Source organism: Talpa occidentalis, unplaced genomic scaffold, assembly GCF_014898055.3.
Source record: "Talpa occidentalis isolate TD23 unplaced genomic scaffold, MPIMG_talOcc4v2.1 talOcc4.14, whole genome shotgun sequence".
NCBI lineage: Eukaryota > Metazoa > Chordata > Mammalia > Eulipotyphla > Talpidae > Talpa > Talpa occidentalis.
Genome location: NW_023601433.1, coordinates 84,762,539 through 84,789,355, shown reverse-complemented (window position 1 = coordinate 84,789,355; position 26,817 = coordinate 84,762,539). Strand labels below are relative to the sequence as shown.

The window sequence follows — 26,817 nt, the reverse complement described above, 5'->3', positions numbered from 1 at the left end:
GGGAAAATGTTTCCAAGTTCAGAAACCTGTTTATAAAGAACTGAAATTCACTGTGGGCAGAAACTACCCATACCTTATTCACTGTTATAACCCAAAGTGGACACTCACTGAGGGTTGGGTGGTCTTTTTTTTTTTTTTTTAAGATTTATTTTATTTATTTATGCATACAAGAACTGGGGTGTAGGCCAGAGGTGTGGCGGGGCCGTGAGACGATTCACCAGTGACAGAGTGGAGAGTGGAACAGGCAGATGTACTGAATGAAACACATTGCTGAGGGGAGCAGCAGGTACACAAGGGAGGTCTGCTGCGCCATGTGGGTCAGCTCCCTGGTGGGGATCTAACTCATGCCTCAGTGGTTAGTGATAGCTTGATAGCGCTGAGACTTAACCCCTGTGCTGCCAGGGAGGCCCTCTTTTTATTTTTTTTCAATTGAGGTAATATTTGGATACCCTCATCAGGTGTCACCACTGTAGCATCACCATCACCACTGGGCTTCTTTCTTCCAATTTTTTTTTTAACTTACAAAATTAAGTATATAGAAAAATGGAGATCAACAAGTTTTTCCATTTTAAATTACATTTACTCTTCCTTTTCTAATTACAAGAGAACTGCAATGTAGAAATTTAATAGAAAACGTAAAAAACACAGAAAAGTGTATGAGGAAAAAACCATTAATGCTGCATTCAGTCACACCTGTCAGTCTTTCTTCTAGACAATGTCAGCATTTCCATTTTCTTTTTTCCTGAATCTTTTTGATAACTACATTTGGGGATAAACTCCTTTATCGAGGTAGAACAAATTTGATCTGTAGATTTTCCTCTTCTTTCTTAGGATATGTACTTAATAAATTAATATGGTTAATTGAGATCAATACACTTTTCTCCAGGTTGTTCGTTAATCCTAATGGCAGTGCTTTGGGGTAAACTTTTATTGCAATATTGACATAAAACATAAAGTGCATAAATCTTAAGTGTACAGTTTAGTGATTGTCAATGAATACCTTTGTGTTTATCTCTGCAGGCTGAGAGATAGGGAAGATTTCCAGGACTTGGTACTGTTCCTCACCTTCCCCTGCAGTCTGTAACCTTACTCCACTATTCTGACTTCTCTCAGATTAGTTCTGCGTGGACTTGAACTTTGTTTAGGATCCTAACATACTGCATATTTAAGAATTGTATCTTGTTATAAATATTGCTTAGTACTATTCTAAGTATATCATGAACACGTTGCAATTATAATCTGCAACAAAATCATTTTAAATTACTGTTGTAATTATTCATTTTTTTTTTTTTTTTAAATTCATGAGGGAAGAGGCAGCAAACGGTGACACTAGGACTCAAAGCTCTTGCACTGCAAAAAGGAAAGGTCCAAACCCGGGCGGGCTCCGCAGACGTCCCGCGCGAGGGCCTTGTGCTAGGCACAGGGACGACTGCTGAGTATAAATGGGTCGTGACACGAGAACGCCATGAATTGTCTTAACAAAATCGGTGCATTAGTAACGCGGGCGCGGGATTATTCATGCAACTATTATTAGCCTGCGCGAGACGCATCTGCGGGGCCCGGCCGGGGCTCTCAGCCCGGGTCTCCGCCCCGGGCTCCCGACGCGCGCCGGGAGGGGGGGGGGGGGGAGAAGGGGGAGAGAGGAGGGGGGCTGGACACGCCCCCGGGGCGCCGCGGAGCCAATCGGCACGCAGGAGGCGGGACTTCGGGAGAGACAAGGGCGCTACCCAATAGGCCGCCAGGCGGGCAGGCGCGGGGCCAATGGGCGCGCGCCCTGGTGACGGTCGGAAGTGGAGAGCAGCGCAGGGGCGGCTGCGGCGCGGGGGCTGCGGGCGCGGCGGGGCCGAGGCTGCCTGGCGGCCCGACGCCTTCCCGGCAGGTGAGGTGGGCCCCGGGAGCCCGCGGCCCGCGCCTCGGGGCGGCTGGCTCTGCCGGGGGTGTGGGCGGGTCGGGCCCGGGGGTCGCGGCGAACCCTCCCCGGCGGGGGCGGCCGCGCTCTGCGCCCCGGAGCCGGGGCCCGGCGGGCGGCGCCGCCCCTTCCCGGCTGGGCCCGGCCGCTGCGAAGCGGGCGTTGTCTGGGCGGCCGGTGCCGCCTGGGGCTTGGCCGGGTCGGAACCGCGAGCAGCGGGCCTCGGGGGAGGGCATCGCGGGCGCTGGGCCTCCGGCCCGGGTTCGAGCCCTGCCCGACCCGCGGCGGCGGGTCCCCCCCCACGCCCGCCGTTGGGGTCTCGCGGCCTCTGGGCCGGTGGCGGCCTGGGCGCCCGGCGCGGGCGGCACGAGCGGGTGGCCTCGGAAGCGCCGGCGGCCGGGAGACGCTCGGAGTCCTCGGAGCGGCCGTCCGGGGTGTCGTCCGCGGCCCCGGGAGGACCCGAGCGGCGCGGTCGCCGCCTCCTGCAGCCCGAAGGCTGGACCTTTCCGCCCCAGGCCCGACCTGGGCTTAGGGGCTGGAATAGAGGGCGCCTGGAGTCCCGTGCGTGTCTGGAGGGAAGTATGTCAGCTTCCCTTTTCAGGGGACATGATTTGTTCTCATAGGCGGGGGCTGCCCCTCCCTAGCGAACATTCTGTACCCCACTGTGGCTGCCTTGACTCTTGCCACTCTGGTTTAAACCCTCCTGCCGTTTACCACAGAGCTTGGAATATAATCCAGTGCCCCTACGCCCCTATATGATGAGTATTCTTGAATCATTTCCCCTTTGCATTTGACTGGCCTAGATCTACCTTACTTTCTCCTCCATTGCCTGAGGCCAACTGTCTGAAGGGGCTTCCCTGCCCCTCCATCCCTCTGTCTTACTTCTTCTTTGGCTGTCCCTTTTCACTTCAGGTTTTAGTTTAAATGTCACCCCCTCAGAAAGTTCTTCCCTGACCACCCTTACTTATCTAGATTCCTTCTATTCATCTACATACTTTTACATCAAAATACTTTTATATATATGTAGTCCTTTTTTTTTTTTTAAGATTTATTTATGCATACAAGAGCTGGGGTACAGGCCAGAGATGAGAGGGGTGAGAGGATTCACCAGAGACAAAGCAGGGAACAGAACAAGCAGACTGACTGAAATACACTGCTGAGGGGAGCAGTGGGCAAGACAGGAGAGGCCTGCTGCACCTTGTGGGTTGCTCCCTGGCCAGCCACGGATTGAACTCATGCTGCAGAGGCTGTGGATTGCTTCATAGTGCGGTGCTTAACCCCCTATGCCACCAGGGAGGCTCATGTAGTCCTTATTTTTGCTCCATCATTAAATTGATCTGTTAGATCAGACACAACAGTTCTTGAATTTGTAAAGTACTGGTCTTGTCAGGGTACAGTCTCGGACACACAGAAGGGTCTTACTTAACATGTTAAATGAAAGAATACGTGTTTTGAAGTTTGGAAGTTCCAAAACTATTAAAGAGCTCTATTAGGGGACGGTATCTTAGACCATATTTGCATTATGGAGAGGAGTAATCTAAGTAAGTTGATAATAAAGTTGCTAGTACTTTGCTGTCTGCATTGACATCTTACTTAAAAGGAAGGACAAATTTTATAGTGGAGAAACTTGGCACACACTGTCTCAACTAACTAAATCATCACCTGTAATAAGAAGACTCTTGGTATCATGTGCTTTCTGATATAATGCACCAAGATGAGCACATCACTTTTGTGGTATTCTTGCCACAATGTTTTAATCATAACAAAACTTCATATAAACCCAAATTGAAAGACATTCTACAAAGTAACCAGTACACTAAACTAAGTTATGAAAAATTAAAGCCTGAAGAACTATTCCAGATCAAAGATGATTATGGAGAAATAACCAAATGCTCATGAGGATGTAAATTGGATCCTGACCCAGAAAAAGGGCATCCATGGGATGATTTATGAAATCTGAGTAAGATCTTTAAGGTTAGTTACCAGTATTGTGCTGTATTAGTGTTTCCTGCGCTTGATAATTTCACTGTGGTTATTTACAATGTGTTGGGAGAAGAGTGTATGGAAGTTATTTGTGCTGTTTTTGCAAATCACATTATTTAAAATTGAAAAACAATAAGGAAAAACTCAAGTGTGTTGTGTTTTTAGTTTTTTGTTTCTGTTTCTTGCATGTCATCCTTCAGGCAGAAATGAAATTGAAAGTTAACACTTCTTCTTTTGTAGTTTCAGGAAGCACTAAAGATGGCTGAATTCCTAGATGACCAGAATACTAGACTGTGTGACAACTGGTAAGAAATTAAATCTAAGAAATGTAATTGGAATGAGGATAAACTAACTTCTGTAAAGAGTTGCTTAAATTTTGGCAGGTTAAAATTGTAGCCATTTAATGTTTTGTGAAAATGTGTGGGGTTAAAGCCTTTTCAACAATCTTGGATAAACTGAGTAACCTGACACAGGATGCTTGGTGTGGGTGGCATAGAGTAGTGACTAGAGTGATGGACTGAAGCTGGGAGTCAGGGATCAAATTTCTGCCTCTCATTAATGACTTTTAGTAACTCTTGACTGCTCTGGAGTTTCATTTTTCTGACCTATAAATAAGATAATTTATTTTTTGTCTTTCTGAAAAATGTCATACATTTTTAAAAAGAGACTAAAAATATCTTTAAAGTGTTTGAACTAGTTCACTCTTTCAAGGATTCCCTGAGCAGCCACAGAAGTTGTCCTGGGGTTAATTGGAAGCAAGGTTTAGTGAAGTGAGAGAAGTTCAACCAGAGTAGTTCATTCTTTTCTGGCTTTATAAAGGGTTTTGCTGAAGGAATGTTCTGCTGCTTTAAGGAAAAAAAAAAAAATCTAAAGTCTTCCAGCAGTCAGATTAATCATTATCATTTCATGATTCCAGAACTGTTAGTGAGGAGTGAGAACAGTCTTGAATGTTAAACTAGTTTGTGTGTTTTTAACCTACGTGAATGACAACAAAGAGCGACTCTTTTGTGGAAATGAAACTTAGAGGTATAGTTAATAATCAGCTGACTCCTGGTTGGGATTTGAGAACTTGGTATTTTAGTGACATGCAAGTGCTCTTACTGGAAGCTGAAGAGAAATGCAAAACAGAAGCAGCTGTGCTATATATTTGATTTACCAAGCTGTGATAGAAATAAAGAGATGGGATAAGGAAAATAGTTTGATGCAGACTGGTGAAAGATTTGAATCAGGTAACAAATTCACACCCTTTACTTTCTGCTCATTTTACAGAGATAGGATAACCAGATCAGCTGCTGGTCACAATACTCTTTCCCTGCATGGAATTTCATTTCTGGAGGGTGTCTTGCTTTAAGGAGTATTTCTCCCTACTTTGTCACTGTCATTTTCTGCTGATAAAAATTATTTTATCTTGGGGTTTATATGTACTGTTAGTGATATAAAGTACTCAATGATAACAAATAATCACAAGAAAACATCAGTATGATTTTATAGCAAAACAGACCTATTTGCATTAGCAGCAGTTAAGATAGTCATATCAGTCCACCCTAGTTTAAAGGACTCTCAAGTGTAGCACATTATATAAATAACTATACTAAGGGAGTTAAAAAAAAGGGTAAGTTAAGGAAAACTAATGAAAAACAAGGTTATTCACAGTCAAAATCAATTAATTTAATGGAAAAAAAAAAAAAAACAGCCCAACAAATTAGCATGGAAAGCTGACCAAACTAGAGTGGACTTCCAGTGTAAGTGAGCCTGTGTGTTTAAATTCCAGGTTTTAAAATTTTGTATTCTGTTCCCTAAGAGAAGTTAAGGTACTGTTCAAAATATGGGCTATCTTAGACCCACTGGGCCTATAAAAGAATAGTTTGTTGATTAAGATGTTTTTGTGGGGCTTCCTGGTGGTGCAAGGGGTTAAGTCTCAGCACTGTGAAGCTATCTGTAGCCACTGCAGCACAAATTGGATTCCCGGCCAGGGAGCTAACCCACATACAGCATAGCAGACCTCTCCTGTATCACTCCATGCTCCCCTCAGTAGATCTGCCTGTTCTGCTCCCTACTCTGTCTCTGGTGAATACTCTAACCCGCCCCCCTCCCCTTCATCTCTGGCCTATGCCCCAGCTCCCCGGCTCTTGTGTGCATAAATAAAATAAATCCTAAAAAAAATTGAAGGTGTTTTTGCACTTTTTTTTTTTTTTAAGATTTATTTATACAAGCACTGGGTACAGTCAGAAGCGCGGGAGGGTGAGAGGATTCACCAGAGCCAGAGCAGGGAACAGAACAGGCGGACTGACGAAAAACACTGCTGAGGGGAGCAGTGCACATGGCAGGAGAGGTCTCTGCGCCATGTGGGACCCTCGCCGGTGGCCCGGGATCGAACCAGCGCTGCAGAGGCTGTGGGCAGCTTCGCAGCCCAGCGCTCAACCGCTGTGCCACCAGGTGAGGCCCGTTTTTGCACTTTTTTTAAATGTGCAAAATCTTTTGTTTGAGGGGAAAGTGCAGGTCCAGGGAACAGAAGCTTCTGGTAAAAGACAACTTTTTATTTTTACATATATTAAAGAATTGCATTATGATTCTGGTTTTTAATGTTTGAATACTGGGGATTTTTCTGGAAGCCTTTAAGTAATTGACTTGCCTTTCAGTCATTTCTATCTAAAGTGAAATTTCATATTTAACTTGCTAGTCCTTCCTTGGGGCTTTTAGTAGTTTTATTTACACATTGAATGGCGGGGAGGAATTTCTTTATCTCATTTGAAATATCTCCATTTTATCTCTAGGTGGGAAGCAAGTATATTGGTATTTTGTCTGATTGGAATGTTTGGCTGGAGTATTTTGGCAGTTAAGTTTAAGAAAAAAACAGCAGGCAATTGTTCCATGTAATTTTTGCAAATACCTTTTTCTTTTTCTTTTTTTTTTTTTGAAATATTTAAGTATAATTTCCTCAGCATTTTTATTTTCTGGTATATATCTTTTTCTTTTAAGGTTTCCTAAGATGTGAAAATGTGGAATAATAAATGCTCTTGTCATAACCTGACAGCTACTTTTTGTTTTTTTAAAGATTTATTTATTTATGTATATAAGAGCTGGGGTACAGGCCAGAGGTGTGGAGGGTGAGAGGATTCACCAGAGACAGAGTGGGGAACAGAACAGGCAGATTGACTGAAATACACTGCTGAGGGGAGCAGCGGGTGAGACAGGAGGGGTCTGTCTCGCCATGTGGGATTCTCCCTGGCTGGCCCGGAATCGTACAGGTGCTACGGAGGCTGCGGAGAGCTTCATAGATTGCGTCTTAACCCCTCGCGCTACCAGGGAGGCCCGACAGCGACTTTTGATTCTTGTTTATGTTAGGATTATGTGGTCTTTAATATTTTTTGCTTTAATTCTAACAATTTAGTAACCTTATTCTGAGTAGCCTTGTAAAATAAAAAGTAGACATTTACTTGTTGATTTTTGCTGTTAAAAGAAAATTATTCTCAAAAAGAACCTAGTATCCTAAGCAGTAGTTTTTAATGTCATTTCTGCATGTATGACTTACAATCATGATACTAACACTACTTTTTTTCATTGTTGGTGTACTGTAATGAAAATATTCATGTATAATCCCAAGAGTGGGATCATTGGGTTACAGACCACATAATTTTTTGGTCCCACAAGCACATTTTCAGAGTATTTTTAAGCAGTTTACACTACCACTAGAAATCACATCTTTAATAGTGGGATTTGCTAAATTCATTTTTGTTAACTGCATAGGTTTAGAAGATAACTTTTTGGTTTAAAACTACTGTATATTTAAATATTACATGGTTTAAAAAATTTTAACTGAGTTTATTTAAAACCAATGATTTCCTTTAAAAACTAGGAATTTGGGGGCCTCCCCTGGTGGCGCAGCGGTTGAGCGCTGGGCTGCGAAGCTGCCCGCAGCCTCTGCAGCGCCGGTTCAATCCCTGGCCGCCGGCAAGGGTCCCACATGGCACGACAGACCTCTCCTGCAGCACCCACTGCTCCTCTCAGCAGTGTATTTTCATTGGTCTGCCTATTCTGTTCCCCGTTCTGGCTCTGGTGAATTCTCTCACCCTCCCACACTTCTGACTGTATCCAGTACTTGTATAAATAAATAAATCTTTAAAAAAATAAAAACAAGAGGGAGGAATCTGGGACGTTAAATTGGTCAAGTTGTTAGGATACGAGCAAGAGGCACTCAGGAGCCCCAAACTGTTAAGAGACACCTGCTCTAAACGGACTCCTGCTATCTGCGTGCATAAGGCAGTGGGAGCAGGCTCCTAGTGGGAAAGGTTTTTAGTGGAATTGGTGTGTATTGAGAGAGAGAGACTAGAAAGGATTTCAGATAACAGTTTCTCCCCCGCAAAATCCCCAATCCCCTTGTGGACAGATACCCAGCCAAATAAACTTGGCCTGAAGTGGGGCCGCTGAGTAAAGAAAGCTTGTCACCAGCCTAGGGTCCTTCCTGGCAAGGGACCACAAGAAAGGGATTAGGCAGGTCCCAGAGAGCTGGAGAGGAGACACTCAAAAAATTCAAAATCTAACACATGCTCTAACATGAAGTCATGATAACAGCTGCCATTGTCTCTGCCAAGGACCAGGAACACCCTCCCCTCTTGTCTCTTTTCCAAGTCTCTCCTTCAAGTGTCTCTTCATGTCACTCCCTGTGTCTCTTCCTGTCTCCTCCCACACCTCCAGCTTCCATTTGTATGTCCACCTTGCTCCTTCCTAGCTGCCCCCCACTCATGAGTTCCAGCTCACAGCATGCTGGGCCTGTAATCCAAGTTGGCTGCATGTAAGTGGGCCCTGTTAAGTGCTCTTCCTCCTTAGTGGAGATGCATTCTCTTACAGTTGCTGGTAGTTTCCCTCTTTTATCCAGCTGAGTTTCCTTCTCATCCTCACAGCTGACTGTTGCTCTATCACCTTCCAGTTGTACTAGGAGAGCTGCCTTGATTGTTCCAGTACTGAATGAAAAACATTTGCATTTATTTGGTGTCTTTTAGATTGGGACTAGGAGTATAGCTGGAGGCGGCACATCTTTCATCCTTCTTTGAAAGGGTTTTAGATTATGTATAAAGGTTAAAACTATTAAAAAAAAAAGCATAAGCTCTACAGTTTAGCGTAGGAGAGGATATCTGTAGTACTCAACGTCAGAAGTAAAATAGGATATTAAATATTTGCTATATGACTATTAATCCTGCTCAGTATTTTATTTTTCTGAATTTTTTTTAAAGAGTTATTTATGCATACAGGAACTGGGGTGTAGGCCAGAGGTGTAGGGGTGAGAGGATTCACCAGAGAGAGAGTGGGGAGCAGAACAGGTGGATCCACACTGCTGAGGGGAGCAGCGGGCGAGACAGGAGAGGCCTGCTGTGCCATGTGGGTTGCTCCCTGGCTGTCCAGGGATCGAACGTGTGCTGTAGAGGCTGTAGTACTGTGCTTAACCCCTTGCCCAACCAGGGAGGCCCTAAACTGATTGGATTCTTTAAACTAAAGGAGAATGGCAAAAACATGAGTGAGGAGGCAGAACTGGGGGAAAGGACTTCATTTTTGTATAATTCTGTGATAAAGTTTATACCAACCCTGCCAGAGAGCATGTTCCTGACTAGCATCCATCCTACTTTGAAAGATGTATGGGATACAGAAGAGGCGATTTTCTTTCCCTCCTATCTATTCCAAAGCTGTCATCTGCTCTTTTCAGTTTGACTTTTGTGAATAAAATGTAGTGAAATGGAACCATTTCAGACTGACAGTGAAAATAAATGGTAGGCTGTGTTGGTCTTGTTTTTAATTCTAGAGCGTATCATTGTGCTTTGGGGCATGGATGGTTTTAGAAAAGCTCTTCTTGGCATCCTGCTTCATGTTGGTTGTGATCAGCTCTAACTTTCAGAAAGTGAGGCTGAGCTTTAAGAGGTAGTGCATAGCACTACACTGGGTTGTACAGAAGACTCAAAACTTTCAAGAGTCAATTCTTGAAATGCAGGGGTGATAATAGTCATAATAGTGTATAGACTAGATATTCACTAAAGAGAAATAATGGAAACTGAAGATTGGACAGAAAGGACAGATTTTCATGGGATACCACTGTGCGAGAAATGGCATAGATGTGCCAGTAATGCTTGATCTTTTTCTTTGATTTATTTTTGTAGCAAAAAAGAAATTCCTGTGTTTAACTTTACTATCCATGAGATCCACTGTCAAAGGAACATTGGTATGTGTCCTGTCTGCAAGGAACCATTTCCCAAGTCTGATATGGAGGTTCACATGGCTACAGAACATTGTCAGGTGAGCCACCAGCCACTCAAGTGTCCGTAAGTGTGTTGTCCTTGCTATTATGCAAAAACAATGTTTTCATAAAGCTAATTTACTGATTCTAACTTCTTAACCTAGGTGACCTGCAAATGTAATATGAAGTTGGAGAAGAGGCAGTTACAGAACCATGAGGTTAGTCTCCCTGCACTATGAAGTGAATGAATCACCCTGGGACCAATCCTAAGGTTACAAAGCCACATGAGGGGCAGAAAACTAGTCTGGTTGAGTCAGGATTTGCCACCTTTGCAAGCCCATTGGAGGTTTTGACTGTTCAAAACTATTCCGAACTGGTGGTGTGGTATAATTCTTTAGCACATAGTCTGCCTCACATCTTATAATTTTATTTTGACATCTTGATCATTTGGATAACTTGCTGTTTACATTGGAAGAAATGCCACAGAAAGCACATAGTGTTATTTGGTTCTTGAGATAAAACTGACAATATTTGAATGAGCATATTAATATTAATGCACCAGTTAAGATTTGTGCATTTCTTCCATTTATTTAAAAGAACTAATAGCTTATTAGTTTGTAACTAAATTACCTTTAATTATGAAAAGTAATTCATATTCAATGTAGAAAATATAAATAAACAAGAACCACACTTAACCTCCTACCTGAGAGATAACCGCCTCATAAACATTGGTACTCTTTAACTTTCATTATTTTTCTAAGCATTAGACCTGTAAATTTCACTAGTCCTCACTTGGGAGGGGGCTTATGATTGAAGTCACATTAGCAATAATAAGTGTTTTTCTGGGTCTTTACCATCTACCTGCTCCATAAAACAACTTCTAATCATCTGCCATCTTTCCTGGCTTCCCTCCCAACTGTTTCTGGGAGTCACAAGGTGAAACACCAATCATTGTAAAGGTATAAGTACAAAGTGTCCACTAACATTCCTGTAAGCGGGACAGTTGTAGACAAGAGATTAAAGAGTTCTTAAAAATTTTCCTTTAAAATAAAGTTTATGGGCCTCCCTGGTGGTGCAAGGGTTAAAGACAGTGCTATCAAGCTATCTCCAGCCACTGCAGCACATAAAGAAAAGAAAGTGAAACAACAAAAAAGTAAGACAAAGCACCTCTCATCATCCCATGCCTCTGCCACTCTTTCTGGTATGTAATTTTAAAGCCAGAAAAGGATATATTATAAAAATTACAGTTCTTCCACCTCTGTTCCTAGGTCCTCTTTATCAGTTTCTTGTTTTCTTTTTTTTTTTTTTTTTGTGGAACCCTCGCCGGCGGCCGGGGAATGAACCGGTGCTGCGGAGGCTGCGGGCAGCCTTGCAGCCCGGTGCTCAACCGCTGCGCCACCAGGGGAGGCCCCAGTTTCTAGTTTTCTATAAGAGATTTCACACACACACATAGACAAGCAGTGCTAAAAATGTTTGAAGTGGCATTTAGAATAATAAGAATGTTTTTAATTTGCGTAACAAGAAATTGTAGCTCTTTGGCACAGTGGTTGTAAAATATCAAAGGAGCTTAGGTTCCCAAGTTTTAGAATATGTGTATTATATTCCTTTATATCTTTTTGATTTTTTTGTGTTTTTCTAAATTTCCAATTAAGAATAAAAGTTTTGTCCTTCATCTGCTGAGGATATTTACACTTGATGTTACCTTCTTGGTGATTCCTAGTTTATTTGGGCAATTTAAAGTCTGTGCTATATATAGACATGCCGATTAAAAAAATTAGTGTCTTTCTAAAAGACAGTCTCTCTGGTACTTGAGATGAATTGGAGGAGTAAGGGAAAATTGGGCTGTGTGAGCTTTGACAGACATGCCTCAATTGCTGTATTTTTGCTAGCTCCTGGGTTTTTCTGGCTGATTTGGGGTTACTTTGTAATGTGTGCACAAAATGATGGTGGTTGGAGTGGTTGAGTAAGTAGATCCTTTCTGAGATTCCTTCCCTTTCCTTTGTAGAATCTGATGGCAGGCACAAAGAGGATGGCAGGGACAAAGGGTTGGAAGAGAATATTAAAGTAAATAATTTTGCTTCCCTTCCCTTACTCTGTTGCAGGAGACTGAGTGCCCTCTGCGTCCTGCTCTTTGCCAGCACTGCGACTTGGAGCTTTCTGTTCTCAAACTGAAGGACCATGAAGATTACTGTGGGGCCCGGACAGAGTTGTGTGGCAGTTGTGGGCGCAATGTCATGGTGAAAGATTTGAAGACTCACCCTGAAGTTTGTGGGAGAGACCGGCAGGAAAAGAGAGAAGAGGTCGCCACATCTCCTGATGCCTACGATGAGTCTTGGGGTCAAGATGGAATCTGGATTGCATCCCAGCTCCTCAGACAGATTGAGGCTCTAGACCCGCCCATGAGGCTACCCCGAAGGCCTCTGAGAGCCCTTGAATCAGACCTTTCCCACAGTAGGACTACCAATCAAAGGAATATGACAACACAGTTTCCAATTCAGAATAATCTGTGTGAGTTGTGTTTGGGATTTGGAAACTGGAATGGTATCAATTCTCAGGGCAACTGGGAACAGAACTTGGAGGCCAAACAGATATTAATTAGGAAAACCTAACTGTAGGTAGGGAACCTTAGGAAGAATACCTAACTTTCCTATAAACAGGAAAACAACCTCTTTGCTATTGGGTTACTATTGGATTAGGGGGGGGTGTGTGTGTGTGTGTGTGTGTGTGTGTGTGTGTGTGTGTGTGTGTGTGTGTGTGTGTGTAGAACTGGGGTGTAGGCCAGAGATGGGAGGGGGATGAGATGATTCACCAGAGACAGAGTGGGGAGCAGAACAGGCAGATCTACTGAAATACACTGCTGAGAGGAGCAGCAGGGAGGCAGAAGTCTGCTGTACCATATGTGGTACAGCACCCTGGCTGGGGATTGAACTGGAGCCGTAGTGATGATGGTGCTGAGACTTATCCCCTTGGCCACCAGGGAGCCCTTATTGTGAGACTGATGCTGATGACTACTGTGATGACAGTGCTGTTAATAGGTAACATTAACTGAGTGTGCCCTACGAGTTTCAGGCATTTGCTGAGTACTTCACATAAATGAATACATTTAGTTCTCAAGATGGTTGATAAGTGGTAGAGCTGGGATTTGAATTCAGGCATTTCACCCCATGGTTAAGCCATTTGCTATATGTAGGAAATAATATGTAAAAGATTTAGCATAGTACCTGTCTCATAGTTACAACATGTTTAATTATTGTTAATAAAACAATAATAAAACATTTTATAATCATGGTGGACTTAATAGTTGGAGTAGTCTGGGAACTGGAGGGGTAGGCCTTTTTGTTCCTGTCCAGTTGCCAGTCTTGACTATTTCCTGGGCCTGGAGTTGAGCTGAGATGGCAGTATTTCTTTTGTTTTTTAAAGATTTATTTATACAAGCACTGGGGTACAGTCAGAGGCGCAGGAGGGTGAGAGAATTCACCAGAGACAGAGCGGGGAGCAGAACAGGCAGACGGACCGAAGACACTGCTGAGGGGAGCAGCGGGCAGGGCAGGAGAGGTCTGCTGTGCCATGTGGGACTCTCCCTGGCCGGCTGGGAATCGAACCAGCGCCGCGGAGGCTACAGACAGCTTCACAGCGCTGTGCTCAACCTGCTGTGCCACCGGGGAGGCCTGAACAGTATTTCTAATGTATCTGAGGACTGGTGGTTTCTTTTCCAGTGGAAGAACAAGAAAGGCAGGAAAGGAATCGCAGCCGACAGCCCCCTAAAGTGGGTGGTGAAGACAGTGCAAACTTGGACTTCATGTTGGCCTTAAGTCTGCAAAATGAAGGCCAGGCCCCCAGTGTGGCAGAGCAGGACTTCTGGAGGGCCGTATGTGAGGCGGACCAGTCTCGTGATCACCTCCATGCCCTGACCAACACAAAGGGTAGGTTTTTCTGTTCCATGCTAGCTTCTGTCTCTACTTTTCTAAAAGTCTTCCACCATATAATTAATATAAAATTGATTGAAAGCCTTTCATGAGATAGCATTTGCCTTTTTGGTTTTTTTAGTTTGACTTTCCAAATATTTTATTTTTAAAAATTTTCAGAATAGTGCAGTATCTATATATTGTCTCTCTACTTCAGCATGTATGTATCTCTTAAGAACAGGGGCATTTCTTTTTTTTTTTTTAAATATTTATTTATTTATTTATACAAGCACTGGGTACAGTCAGAGGCATGGGAGGGTGAGAGAACTCACCAGAGCCAGAGCGGAGAGTAGAACAGGCAGAGTGACGAAGTACATTGCTGAGGGGAGCAGCGGGCGGCAGGAGAGGTCTGCGTGCCATGTGGGACCCTCGCCCAGCATCCGGGAATCAAACTGGCGCCGCAGAGACTGCGGGCAGCTTCGCAACCCAGCGCTCAACCGCTGCGCCACTGGGGAGGCCCAAGAACAGGGGCATTTCTTATGTAAACAGTATAATACCACTCTCAGGAAATTTGTAAGTTCCCTATTTGTATATAATGTCTCTTAAAGCTTTTTCATTTTGTTTTTAAAATCCAGGATCATTATGCATTGCCTTTAGATTCCTTTAGTTTATTCCCCACCTTCTCTGTTTTTTTCTTTTTCTTTTAGGATCTTGATAATTTTTTGAAGAGTCCAGGTCAGCTGTTTTGCAGAATACTTCTTTTCCAACTTAGGACTGTCTGATTGTTTCCCCATGTTTTATTTAGATTGTAGTAGTTTTAGTAGGATGCCACATTGGTTGATCTATTCATTTAAGTGAGGTCTGTCATTATCTTCAGTGTAAAGGTAACTCCCCCTTCATGATTACTAGATGCAGTATTATTTTGAAATTATCAACGAACAGGAGGATATTCAGACCATCTTTTATAGCAGTGTTAGCATTCATTAATGTTTCCTGCTTGTATCAGGTATAACTTGGTGATTGTAAAATGGTGATATTTCGGTTTCTGTCCTTTGTTCTACATTTATTGTCATTCTTCTATAAAGAACTTTCCCCCTTCCCAATTTTAAAACAATTCATTTTTTAAGTGTCTATTTAGAGAATAATATGCTCAAGTTAAAAGCGATTTTAGGGACCCCAAGTTTTAGCAGCTCTCAGCTGTGATTTTTCTTCATGCTACTACATGAATAATGACTCAAGAACAGTAGGATTAACTCATAACATTTTGTTGATTTAGATGCAATAGGAATTGGACCTGAAGGAGGTAAGCAGTGGAGTATTAATAGAAACTTTGCATAGTGTTGGCATATTTTCTCTTTTTAAAAAATTCATATTTTCATAATTATAGCTACAGCTTGAAAAATAGTAAACGTGTGTGGAATTTTTTTTTTTTTAAGATTTATTTATACAAGCACTGGGTACAGTGTAGGAGGATGAGAGAATCCACCAGAGCCAGAGTGGGGAACAGAACAGGCAGACTGACGAAATACACTGCTGAGGGGAGCAGTAGGCGTTGCAGGAGAGGTAGATCTGCACGCCATGTGGGACCCTTGCCTAGCGGCCGGGGATCGAAGCGGCACTGCAGAGGCTGCGGGCAGCTTCGCAGCCCAGCGCTCAACTGCGGCGCCACCAGGGGTGGCCCATATGTGTGGAATATTTTTTATACTCTACCTTAGACACTGGTTGGTCAGCATGTGGCTTCACAGATCCCATGAGATGATTCAGTAGCTCCTTAGAGGTCTACTATGTTCTTATAGACTGGAAAACTACTCTTAGGCTGTATTTTCTTCCATAAAAATAATGTTTGCTGTGTTGTAGAAGGTTTTAAAAAATAGTAGCATATATAAGAAAAATAATTGTGTAGCCATTAAATGGTTGCATCATGTAATATGTTAATTATATTCCAATAAAGCTGTAAGAAAAAATTTTTAAAAATAATTCTTAAAAAATTGGGCCTCCCTGGTGGCGCAGGCGGTTGAGCACAGCGCTGTGAAGCTGTTCGCAGCCTCTGCAGCGCCAGTTTGATCCCCGCCGGCCTTGGAGCAACCCACATGGTGAGAAGACCTCTCCTGTCTCGCCTGCTGCTCCCCTCAGCAGTGTATTTCGGTCCATCTGCCTGTTCTGTTCTCCGCTCTGTCTCTGGTGGGTCCTCTCACCCTCCCGCGCATCTGGCTTGTACCCCGGCTCTTGTATAAATAAAATAAATCTAAAAAAAAAAATTCTTAAAAATTGACAATATGAAAGGGTATAAAAGGAAAAGTAAGTCTCCTCACCACTGATAACACTGTTCTAGCTTCTCCCAGAGATCACCACTTTCAGCAAGTCCTGAAGTAGCCTGATATTCTGTGTATATAGATAGTGTGAATGTGTAATACAATGGCCTCATGTAAAAGGGGGGGACTACTAGGGGGACTTCCTGAATTTTGAGGAACAGAACAAGGCTTCTTCATGTTTGACTTTGGATTCTTTTCCATTTCTAAGTTAGGCAACTTTGTGTTGTTGATAATCGGTTTTTCTTTTTTATTACCTTTGATCTATTCTGTTGATTTTTTTTAACCAAATAGTTGCTGTTTTGTTTTTTTTTAAAAAAAGATTTATTTATGCATACAAGAGCTGGGGTACAGGCCAGAGATGCAGGGTGTGGGGGGTGAGAGGATTCACCAGAGACAGAGTGGGGAACAGAACAGGCAGATCTACTGAAATACACTGCTGAGGGGAGCAATGGGCGAGACAGGAGAGGTCTGCTGCGCCATGTGGGTTGCTCCCTGGCTGGCCAGAAATCAAACTTGTGCTGCAGAGGCTTTGAATTACTTCATAGTGTGGTGCTTAAGCTAACCTTGCGCCACCAAGAAGGCCCCTGCTGTTGTTTTAAAATGCTGGTTTTTTTTTTTTTGTGGGACCCTCGCCGGTGGCTGGGGAATGAACTGGCGCTGCAGAGGCTGTGGGCAGCCTCGCAGCCCAGCTGCTCGACCGCTGTGCCACCATGGGAGGCCCTAAAATGATGTTTTTATCAAGCAGTTTGCCCCTGTTCCAAATAAAGCCTTTTCTAAGCTGACTGGTATCTTTTAATGTGAGAGTCTCCTTGTCAGGCTTTCAGATAGACTTTCATTGGGGGATCTAGATTGGTGTGATGAAAGCAACATTACAGTAGCATAGTAGGGACAAGTGAAGACTCTAGATTCAGTGCAGTTTCCTTAATTTTTTCTTTGTCACTTCTTATATTGCTTTACTGACTGACTTGTTTGTTTAACTCCATTTTGCTCTGCTAGTTTGGAACTTAATTTTGTCTTTTTTCTTTTAGTATTTGCCCTGGAAATTTCATCACATTTATTTAACTTAACAAAAGTAAATTTAATCAGTCTTATCACTCTTCTCCCAGTTAATATATTGATTCTTAGAATTCAGATCATGTAATTATCAAATACCACAAATGTGTGTTAGTATTCTGTCTTTTCAATGCCACGGTATAGACCCTTCCTGTTTTATATACCCTTTATATTTATCATTTTATTATTTTTACCATTTCCTTTGCTCATGCATTCCTTCTTGCTTCTCAGAAATTTCTTCTAAGATTAAATTTTCTTCCTGAGTTACCTTCTTAAGGTACGCGATTGAAAGTCTTTGATGGTTGTAAATTCTCTATTTTGGTTTTCTGAAAATATGTTTATTTTGTTTTCACATTTGATTATTTCTCTGGCCAGGCAATTCTAGCTTGCCAGCATTTTGTCATAGTTCTTTGAAATTATTTGTTGTATTTCTTGGCTCCTGTTGTTGGCTGTGGAGCGTCATCTGTGAGTGTTATTATGGCTCTGTAGTGCCCTGTCCTTTCTGTCTGGCTCACTTTAAGATCTTTTTGTCTTGGGGCCTCCCTAGTGGTACAAGGGGTTAAGCGTCAGCACTATGAAGCAGTCTGCAGCTACTGCAGCACTACTTTGATCCCCCACAGCAGACCTCTTCTGTCTCTCCTGCTGCTCCCCTCAGCAGTGTATTTCAGTAGATCTGCCTGTTCTGCCCCCACTCTGTCTCTGGTGGTGGTCACCACCAACCCCCACCGCCTGCGCACCTCTGGCCCACACCCTAGCTCTTATATACATAAATAAATCTTTTTTAAAAAAAGTATCTTTTTGTCTTTGGGATTCTGCAGTTTCCCGATGTTTGCTGGCTTTATGTTTTTGGGGGTTTGCTGCCTTCTGATTCATAAATTCAGTATTTTTCTTCTATGTGGAAAATCCTCAACTACTGTTTTATTATTGCCTGTCTTCTAGTCTTTGTAGCATCTCCTGGAATTCTGTTTCGATGTGTTTAATTTACTCTAGCCTCCTCATCTCATACATTTTTCATTTCTTTGTCCTCTATGCTGCATTCTGAGTATTATAAAAATCTTTCTAGGGGCCTCCCCTGGTGGCGCAGGTGATTGAATGCAGTGTTGTGAAGCTGTCCGCAGCCTCTGCAGCGTGGGTTTGATCCTGGCCAGCTGGCGAGAATCCCACATGGCTTGGCAGACCTCTCCTGTCTCGCCCGCTGCTCCCTTCAGCAGTGTATTTCAGTCCGTCTGCCTGTTCTGTTACCCGCTCTGTCTCTGGTGACTCCTCTTACCCTCCCGCACATCTGGGCTGTACCCTGGGTTTTTTTTTTTTTTCTGTACCCTGGTTTTTGAATGCGTGAATAAAATAAATCTTAAAAAAATGATATGAAAAATCTTTCTAATTTGTCATTTAATGTGAGGTTTTCAGACTCTATTTTTTATTTATTCTGTTTGAATTCTATTTGGTTTTTGTGCCTCATCATTTAAAAAAATTACCTTTAATACCTCAGGTGGTCATATTCCAACTCCTTTTTTAATTATATCTCTAAACATGTTAAATATACTTATAGACTTATTTTTCTTTTTTTTTTTTTTTTTTTTTTTTTTTTTTATAGAGGCATGCTTTATTTATTTGTTTTGCTGGTTTGTTTGTTTGTTTTGTTTATACATGCACTGGGTACAGTCAGAAGCGCGGGAGGGTGAGAGAATTCACCAGAGCCAGAGCGGGGAGCAGAGCAGGCAGAAGGACCGAAGTACACTGCTGAGGGGAGCAGCGGGCGGCAGGAGAGGTCTGCACGCCATGTGGGACCCTCCTCTGGTGGCCGGGGAGCAGCCGAGGATCGAACCGGCGCCGCAGAGGCCGCGGGCAGCTTCGCAACCCAGCGCTCAACCGCTGCGCCACCGGGGAGGCCCTAGACTTATTTTTCTTTTGTGCTTGAAAGTAAAATAGTTTATTTTTTGCTATTTCTGCTCTATAAATGTTTGCTGCCTGTGTGTGTATTTGTGTATAGATACACACGGATATAAGTATTGACATTTTTAAAAATGGAAAATTTGGAAAAGCAAACAAACCAAAAAGGTAAATTCTATCTCATGAAGGCTTTTTTATATGTATTTTATATGTGGAATTATACAAATAGCCACATGAACACATTTAGTTCTGATGTTTCCCTAAGAGTATCTGTATATGCTTCTAGCAGGCACCTAAAGATGTTGCTGACTGCTATCATTTTAAAAGTTTGGCTTTAGGCTTTTAAAAATCATAAATGGGGCCTCCCCGGTGGCGCAGCAGTTGAGCGGTGGGTTGCAAAGCTGCCCGCAGCCTATGCAGCGCCGGTTCGATCCCCGGCTGCTGCTCCGCGGCCACCGGAGGAGGGTCCCACACGGCACGCAGACCTCTCCTGCCACCCGCTGCTCCCCTCAGCAGTGTACTTCGGTCCTTCTGCCTGCTCTGCTCCCCGCTCTGGCTCTGTGAATTCTCTCACCCTCCTGCGCTTCTGACTGTACCCAGTGCTTGTATAAATAAATAAATCTTTTTAAAATAAAAAAAAAACAATCCAAATTAAAAAAAATAAATAAAAATCATAAATGTGAATTTATGTAAAAATCTAGATTCTCGCCTAAACCCCTGTAGCAGCCAAGCTGTACTTACTGTTCCTTAGTACAGACTTGCTTCTCTTCTACCCAGAGCCAAGACCTTGTTGGGCATGTTTCCTTACCTTTCTCTCAGTGTTCACTCTCCATTTGCTCAGTAGTCTGACTGAGGCGGTTGTGTCTTGGGAGTCTTACTGGATTTATGCAAATAAACACATGACCATGAGAAATATGATTACTTACTGTGAAGTTGACATTCTGGGGTGGCAGAGAGAGAAAAGCAAATGTTCCAGTTCTCACAAAAAGGTGAATACAGCTCAAGGAAGTTTTCTGGGAATAAAAAGCAAAACATTGAAAACTAATATTTTGAAGTTAAAAAAATTAGTCCCTCTCCGTTTATTTAGCCCCATGTAGCCAATCTGCTATTAGCAGTTTTCATAAGTCCAATTTTTCTGTAAGCTCTGCAGTTTTCCCTATTTCTGTGACAAACCTTTATTTTCAGAGTACTGTCAGTCTCTTTTCTGTGATTTTCTGAATACAAAGTTTAGTTAGTAGCCTATGTAAATAGCAACAGACTTTAATATAATAATAATTAAAATCTGATTATAAAGCAATTGACAAGGATGTTTGCTTAATTTTTGACACATATTTTAGAGTAATCAGAATTGACCAGTGAAGTTATAACAGAACGGTAGGCTTTAAGAAGATTTATGTATTTTAGAACAGTCCTGTTAATCCACATACATGCTGAAAAAGAGTCACCATTTCTTTTTGTGACAGTATTTGCCATGAAGTTTCAGTATACCCAGACTGGCCTGATTTAACATTTCTTTTCACAAGGAAAATACTTTTATCAGGTGTCTTAAGAGTCCCTTCCAGACCTCCCATATTTTTCCTTAATCAAAGAATTAGCAATTTTAGAAGCAGGGAAGTTTCATCACAAGCTTAACAAACTTACAGATTTTTATAAAATAATTATTTTTATAAAATAATTTTTATAAAATAATACTTTTTATAAAATAATATTCCATTCCAGTGCGAAGATTTTAGGAGCAGATCTATTTCTCTGACAAGGCTCAGCCATGCTGATGGGATTAGATTTCTCTCAGTTAACCAAACCTGAGGGCAGAAGAGCACCAAGATATTCAGATTACCTAAATAGTTTTTAATTTACTGTCAAAAGTTTATAAAAGCATACTTTTTTGCCTAGAGTTTATCTTCCAGATATTTGCCACTGAGAATTTGTATCTCCCAAATTGCTGCATCTCAGGATGTCAGAGGAAGTCAAATTTACATGTAAAACTCCATATGGGGTGTAAAGGGTTGAAATCAGTTTGTCATCATGAGTCGGAGTCTGACCATGTGGCCTGACCCTCAGGTGGCGCTGACGAGACCATGCTGCCTTGTGAATTCTGTGAGGAGCTCTACCCAGAGGAACTGCTGATTGACCATCAGGTGTGTTGTGAATTACTTGGGCACTTTAAGAAGCAATACATGCGGGATGGGGCTGATGTTGCAGGCCAGAGAGGTCTTGAGCAAACTATGTTAATACAATGTCTGTGATAACAGCAGCTTTTTTTTTTTTTTTTTTTAACCACCATGTATTTATAGGTGGGTGTGAGAACTCAGCCTCGTTCCCTCTAGGAACAAGTAGTGTTCCCTCTAGCAGGCCCAGTTCCCTCTATTCCGTGGCAACTAGTGTATATCTCTGCTGACCCTTTGTGGTCTGGTTTCATCATATCTTGTTGGAGTTGTGCTGAAATCTTTGCAGTTCCCTGCAAGGGTCAGGGGTCTCTTGCACTTTACTCTGCATGCCTGGAAGGTGTATGACCTTCTGCTCTGCAGCTTCAGAACATTCAACAACACAGACTCCTTACTTGTTGTAGGCTGGTTTCAGACTGACCTCCACCACCAGATAGGAGTCCCAGGTACCCACCCACTTCCCTCATGTTGAGCTGCCGTGAGTGAACCTGAGGTTTTCAGAGCCAAGAATGTTTCCTCAGCCTTTTAAGTTTTCCTATCTGACCAGAATCCACACACTGGCTTCTAGTCACTCCTGTGTGTGAGTTGTCTGTAGTGAGTACCTCAGCCCTTCTTCAGACTTTCTCTACCCTTTGGCAACGGAAACCATCCTGTCACTAGCTGAGGACCAAGGAGCCAGGACTCCATTTAAGGAGGCATGGAGGACACACAAAGGCTTCAGTGAGGGCTCACTGGTGTGTTTTCCTCTTGAGACATGACGCTCCGATGAAGGCCAGGTCACAGGTCCTGTCTCTGTGCGCCCTCTGAGTCCTGTGCCCTCTTCTCTCGTGGCCTGTTACTCTGTGATACGGTCTCCTCGTCCCCTGTTGGTCTATACCACAACAGTAAGTTACTTGGGGACAAGTTCTGGGTTTTTCTAATTTCTAAATCTCTCCATATGTGGTATATGAAATTTTTTTTTAATGATTAAAATTTCTTTTTTTTAAAGATTTATTATTTATTATGCATACAGGGGTATAGGCCACAGGTATGGGGATAGGGGTGAGAGGATGCACCAGAGACAGAGTGGGGAGCAGAACAGGCAAATCTACTGAAATACACTGCTAAGGGGAGCAGCAGGCGAGACAGGACAGGTCTGCTGCACCACGTGGATAGCTCCCTGGCTGGGGATTGAACTTGGGCTGCAGTGGCTGCGGATAGCGTCATAGTGCTCAGACTTAATGCTTTGCACCACCAAGGAGGCCCAATGATTAAAATTTCTTGAGCCATTTAAGGCTTCTTAGAGAATGAGCCTTTCTTTGTAGGTTGCCTTATGGAGGAAACCAGGTTTCCCCTAAACACCCTGATTTGACTTCACTTGGGCTGGCATTTCCATAACACCAAGTAGTCCCTGTGCTCTGGTTGGTAGAACACACGTTCCCCCATAAGTGGAATAGTAGCAATATTTAAATGCATCTTGGTTTTGTTTTGGGGCAGCATAGGAAAATTCATTATTCGGGGATAACGAATATTTGGACATTTCTTACTTTGTAGGTGTGGGGAAAATCTTGAATCTTCTTAAGCTAGTTTAAAGAGAATAATTACTAAAATTCTTGACTCCTAGAAAATCTAAGAATATAGTTTTTTACTCAACCTCTGCTTTTTTTTTTTTGAGACAGACAAGCTGTAACCCTTCATGTGCCTTACCTTCACTCAATATGGGCAGCTCTTCCCCCAAAAGGGTAGAGGATCCTGATGTCATCTTCCAGAAGTTTGTGCAGCAAGCTGCCAGTAACCAGTTAGACTCTTTGATGGGCCTGAGCAAGTCATCCCCAGTGGAAGACAGCATCATCATCCCATGTGAATTCTGCGGTGTACAGTTGGAAGAGGAGGTGCTATTCCATCATCAGGTGAGTCCGGGTAGGTTCTTCCGGTTATGGTAGCATTTGAGTCTTGCATTCCAGGGAGCCTGGGGGCCCAGTTCTGTCTTTGCCCTTATGGTTGATCTTAGATAAGTCCTGTCCCATCCACTTGGGCACACTTGTGAAGGTGGACTTGGGCCAGACAACCCAAGTTCCGAGGATTCCAATCTGTTAGTGGAAAATACATTTTTTTGCCTGATTTTGTTTGTTATGGGCAGCTGACACTGCAGCTGTTGCTCGAACACCACACATTTCATTTCTGTAATAAAGATCTCTGCTTTTGGATGAGGTAATAAGTAACTGCTTATTGTCTCCTGGGAGAGACTGTGAGAAATACCAACCTGGCACATAGACAATGGTCAAAGTATAGACGTGTTTTTTGGGCTCCCCAGACCAGCCCCTTCCTTCATCCCTGCACACATGAGCGAGTACTTCTGTCATTGCCTTGGGTGCTGGTGGGGAATGATTGCTTCCTTCCAGGTATACTTCCTCCTAGCCCCAGACCCTCCCTCCCTGTGGTTATCATGCCCCTCTCCAGATAAAGTGTGTTCACCCCAACTGCTGTTCCTGCCATTGCTTCAACAACTTTTCTCTCTCTTAGGAATTATTCAGCCCAGAGGTACTAATTTTGGTTTTTCTTGTTAGGACCAGTGTGACCAGCGCCCACCCACAGCAAACAACCACGTGATGGAAGGAATTCCTAGACAGGAGTCTCAGACTCGAGGGACTTCACCAGAGCTGCCCAAGAGGCGTATCAGACACCAGGGTATTAGCTAGGGCTGAGCCCAGGCACAGGGCTGCTGCTGCCGCGAGCCTGCTTACACTTCTCACCTGCTGCTCTGCCATCATGGGGCCGCCTGAGTCCTGACAGGCCAAGTACACTAGGCTCTCACAGGGACTCCCTTGAGGCCAGCTGTGGTCTCCTGTCAGACCTGGTGCACATTTATAGGGTAATGGTTTTGGGGACAGCCATGAGACAGGCTCAGCAGTCAGTGGCTCTCCTGTCTGTGCACTAAATGGATTATTTGGAAATAATTTATAGACCTTATTGTGACTGCCCGGGGCCCCAATTTTTAGTTGAAATATGCTTATAGTATTCAACCTTATTAATGTTATTATTTAAGAGTCTCATAACTAGGCAAATGAACTGGTTTTGAAAACCAAGACCTACAAAATGAATGAGAAATTATTTTTCAAAGTCTTTTTGTATGCCATTGTTGAGTTAGCTAGGGGCTGTATTTTTATTTATTCATTTTTAAAAGGGGTTTACTTTAAAGATTTATTTATTTATGCATACAAGAGCTGCGGGTGTAGGCCAGAGGTGTGGGGGGTGAGAGGATTCACCAGAGACAGAGTGGGGAAAGAACAGGCAGACTGACTGAAAACACTGCTGAGGGGAGCAGCGGGGAAGACAGGAGAGGTCTGCTGCGCCATGTAGGTCACCTCCCTGGCCGGGGATGGAACTTGTGCTGCAGTGACTGCAGACAGCTTCATAGGTTGTGTCTTAACCCCTTGTGCCACCAGGGAGGGCCTAGGGGCTGTATTTTAGGACTCAGATAACAAGTGTATAGTGTGGACAAAGTGTTCTCCAACCCTGTCCTGGAGTGGGGTTCCAGCTCCCAACAGCCTGTAGGGGTGGGGCCGTTGTCTTCTACCTAGAATCTTTTTGTTCTTGCCCTGCATCTAGCACTAGTCACAAGAGCAGGCTTACCCCTAACGCTGGTGCTGTTTTCTCTTTTCAGGAGACCTGTCTTCTGGTTACATGGATGATATCAAGCAGGAAATGGCCAAAGGGTCCACCTACCCACTGCCCCTCAGCAGGCCCATTAGCAATATGACAGCTGCCTGTAACCGACTGTCAACACCCACATCAGGCTCCAAACTTGGGGGCCAGCCCAGTCCTCCTCGCATACTAAAGCTCAACAACCTGGACAGCCAGGACCTCCGGGGACGGAATCGAAATAGCCATAATGGGGCTGTGGCCGCTGGGCATGTTCCAGTGATTCACCCTGGTCGAAATCTCTACCCGGAAAACCTCATGCCCTCTTTTGCGCGGGCGCCTGCAGGAAGATACGGACCAAGGTAAAAAGCAGTGGCCTGGAAATGGAGCCCGGGAGTCATTCGGGAGAGTGTGCTGTTTCGGGGGCAGGGCTGTGTGGAAATGTCCTGTGGTCTGATTCCACAATGTTCTTTTGCTTTCTGGGGCTTTTTTGTTTGCTTGTTTCGTCTGCTGGGGGAGGGCTGCTTTTGTCCAGTTCTCACTTCTGTTCTGAGTTTCTGACTTTCGCTCAGGAGCTTGTTTCCCAACCTTCCTTTCAGTGGTAGGAGTGAAGGTGGCAGGAACTCCCGGGTCAGCCCCACAGCTGCCAACTACCACAGAAGCGCAAAGGTAACCGGGGATCCAACCCATACTGCTCAGTGAGGATGAGGGGTGGTCGGGGCTGGCCCGGTTATTGCAGAAGAGCTGAGCATCAGACTGCCCTGGTGGTGATGAGGCGGTTTCTGTAGAAACACACTTTGTAGGCTGGAGGAGCGGTGCTACTTTTCCGCTGTCATGCAGACCTTGGGTTCTACTGTTCAACAGGCTAAGACGCCCAAGCAGCAGGGCGCCGGAGATGCGGAAGAGGAGGAGGAGGAGGAAGAGTAATGGCATCTGCGGAGCCCCTGCACGCTGGTTCCTGCCTGCCCTGCACAGCAGCGCTTGCCACGGTGCCGGCCCCACCTCTCGGGCCTTTGGGCAGGGGAGATTTTATGGATTTTAACTTTTTCTAGGTTATGGCCATTTTGTGTCTTTTGAGATTGTGCTGTGGAAGTTTGGGGATTTGAGGGAGGGTTCACAGCCCGTTGAATGTTACAGCTTTAGTGACTGTCTTTCGGCAGCAGAGAATTCAAGGGAAGGCCTGTGGTCACCAGGACATAATCTTACTGTCACCACTGCTTCTTGGTGCTTTTTGTGGGCCTGGTGGAAGGAGAAAAAGGTTCTGGAAACCTAGTACCCACCAGTGAAATGATCTTTTCCCTGCAGGGGCCTAAATTTGGGAACTTTTCAGTAACCTCTCCCGCCCCTCCCGGGCTTGAATGTGGAGGAGCTCTGGTCAAGTGTTCAGGCCAGTCGCAAAATATAGTAGGAACAAGGCTTTTGGCGATGAGTTGAGCTAGAGGTGAGTGGACACGGGGCTTTGTTTTAATCTGCTTCTTTGGCATTTGGCATCACTGCCTTGTTTCTGGGGGAGCGTGGCTCCTTTGTCTTCACTGCCTTCTGCTGGAGAAGACTGGAGGCTCCCGGGCCCTGCCAGGGCCATGCTGGGCTCGGACCTGATCAGGACTGAGGTCTAAACTTCATGGTTTGCTCTGAAAACCAAGTGTCAGCCCCCTTCTCCACTTTTATTTTCCTATTATAATTATTAATAATCCTTGTAATAGAAATAAAATTTGTACTTGGAGTTCGCTGTGTCTTGTGATTCCATCTGTGAGCT

At 43.8% G+C, this 26,817-nt stretch overlaps 1 protein-coding gene across 1 annotated transcript; it reads left to right on the top strand.

The window, feature by feature from the left end:
- Positions 1–1,825: 1,825 nt before the first annotated feature.
- Positions 1,826–26,817, top strand: TRAFD1 (TRAF-type zinc finger domain containing 1). The gene is made up of 12 exons (XM_037511141.2): positions 1,826–1,879; positions 4,133–4,197; positions 10,039–10,174; positions 10,280–10,333; positions 12,218–12,623; positions 13,832–14,038; positions 21,337–21,413; positions 23,099–23,329; positions 23,987–24,107; positions 25,084–25,423; positions 25,661–25,730; positions 25,926–26,817. Exons 2-12 carry the CDS (start codon positions 4,151–4,153, stop codon positions 25,986–25,988), a joined length of 1,752 nt encoding a protein of 583 aa, XP_037367038.1. The 5' UTR covers positions 1,826–1,879; positions 4,133–4,150; the 3' UTR covers positions 25,989–26,817.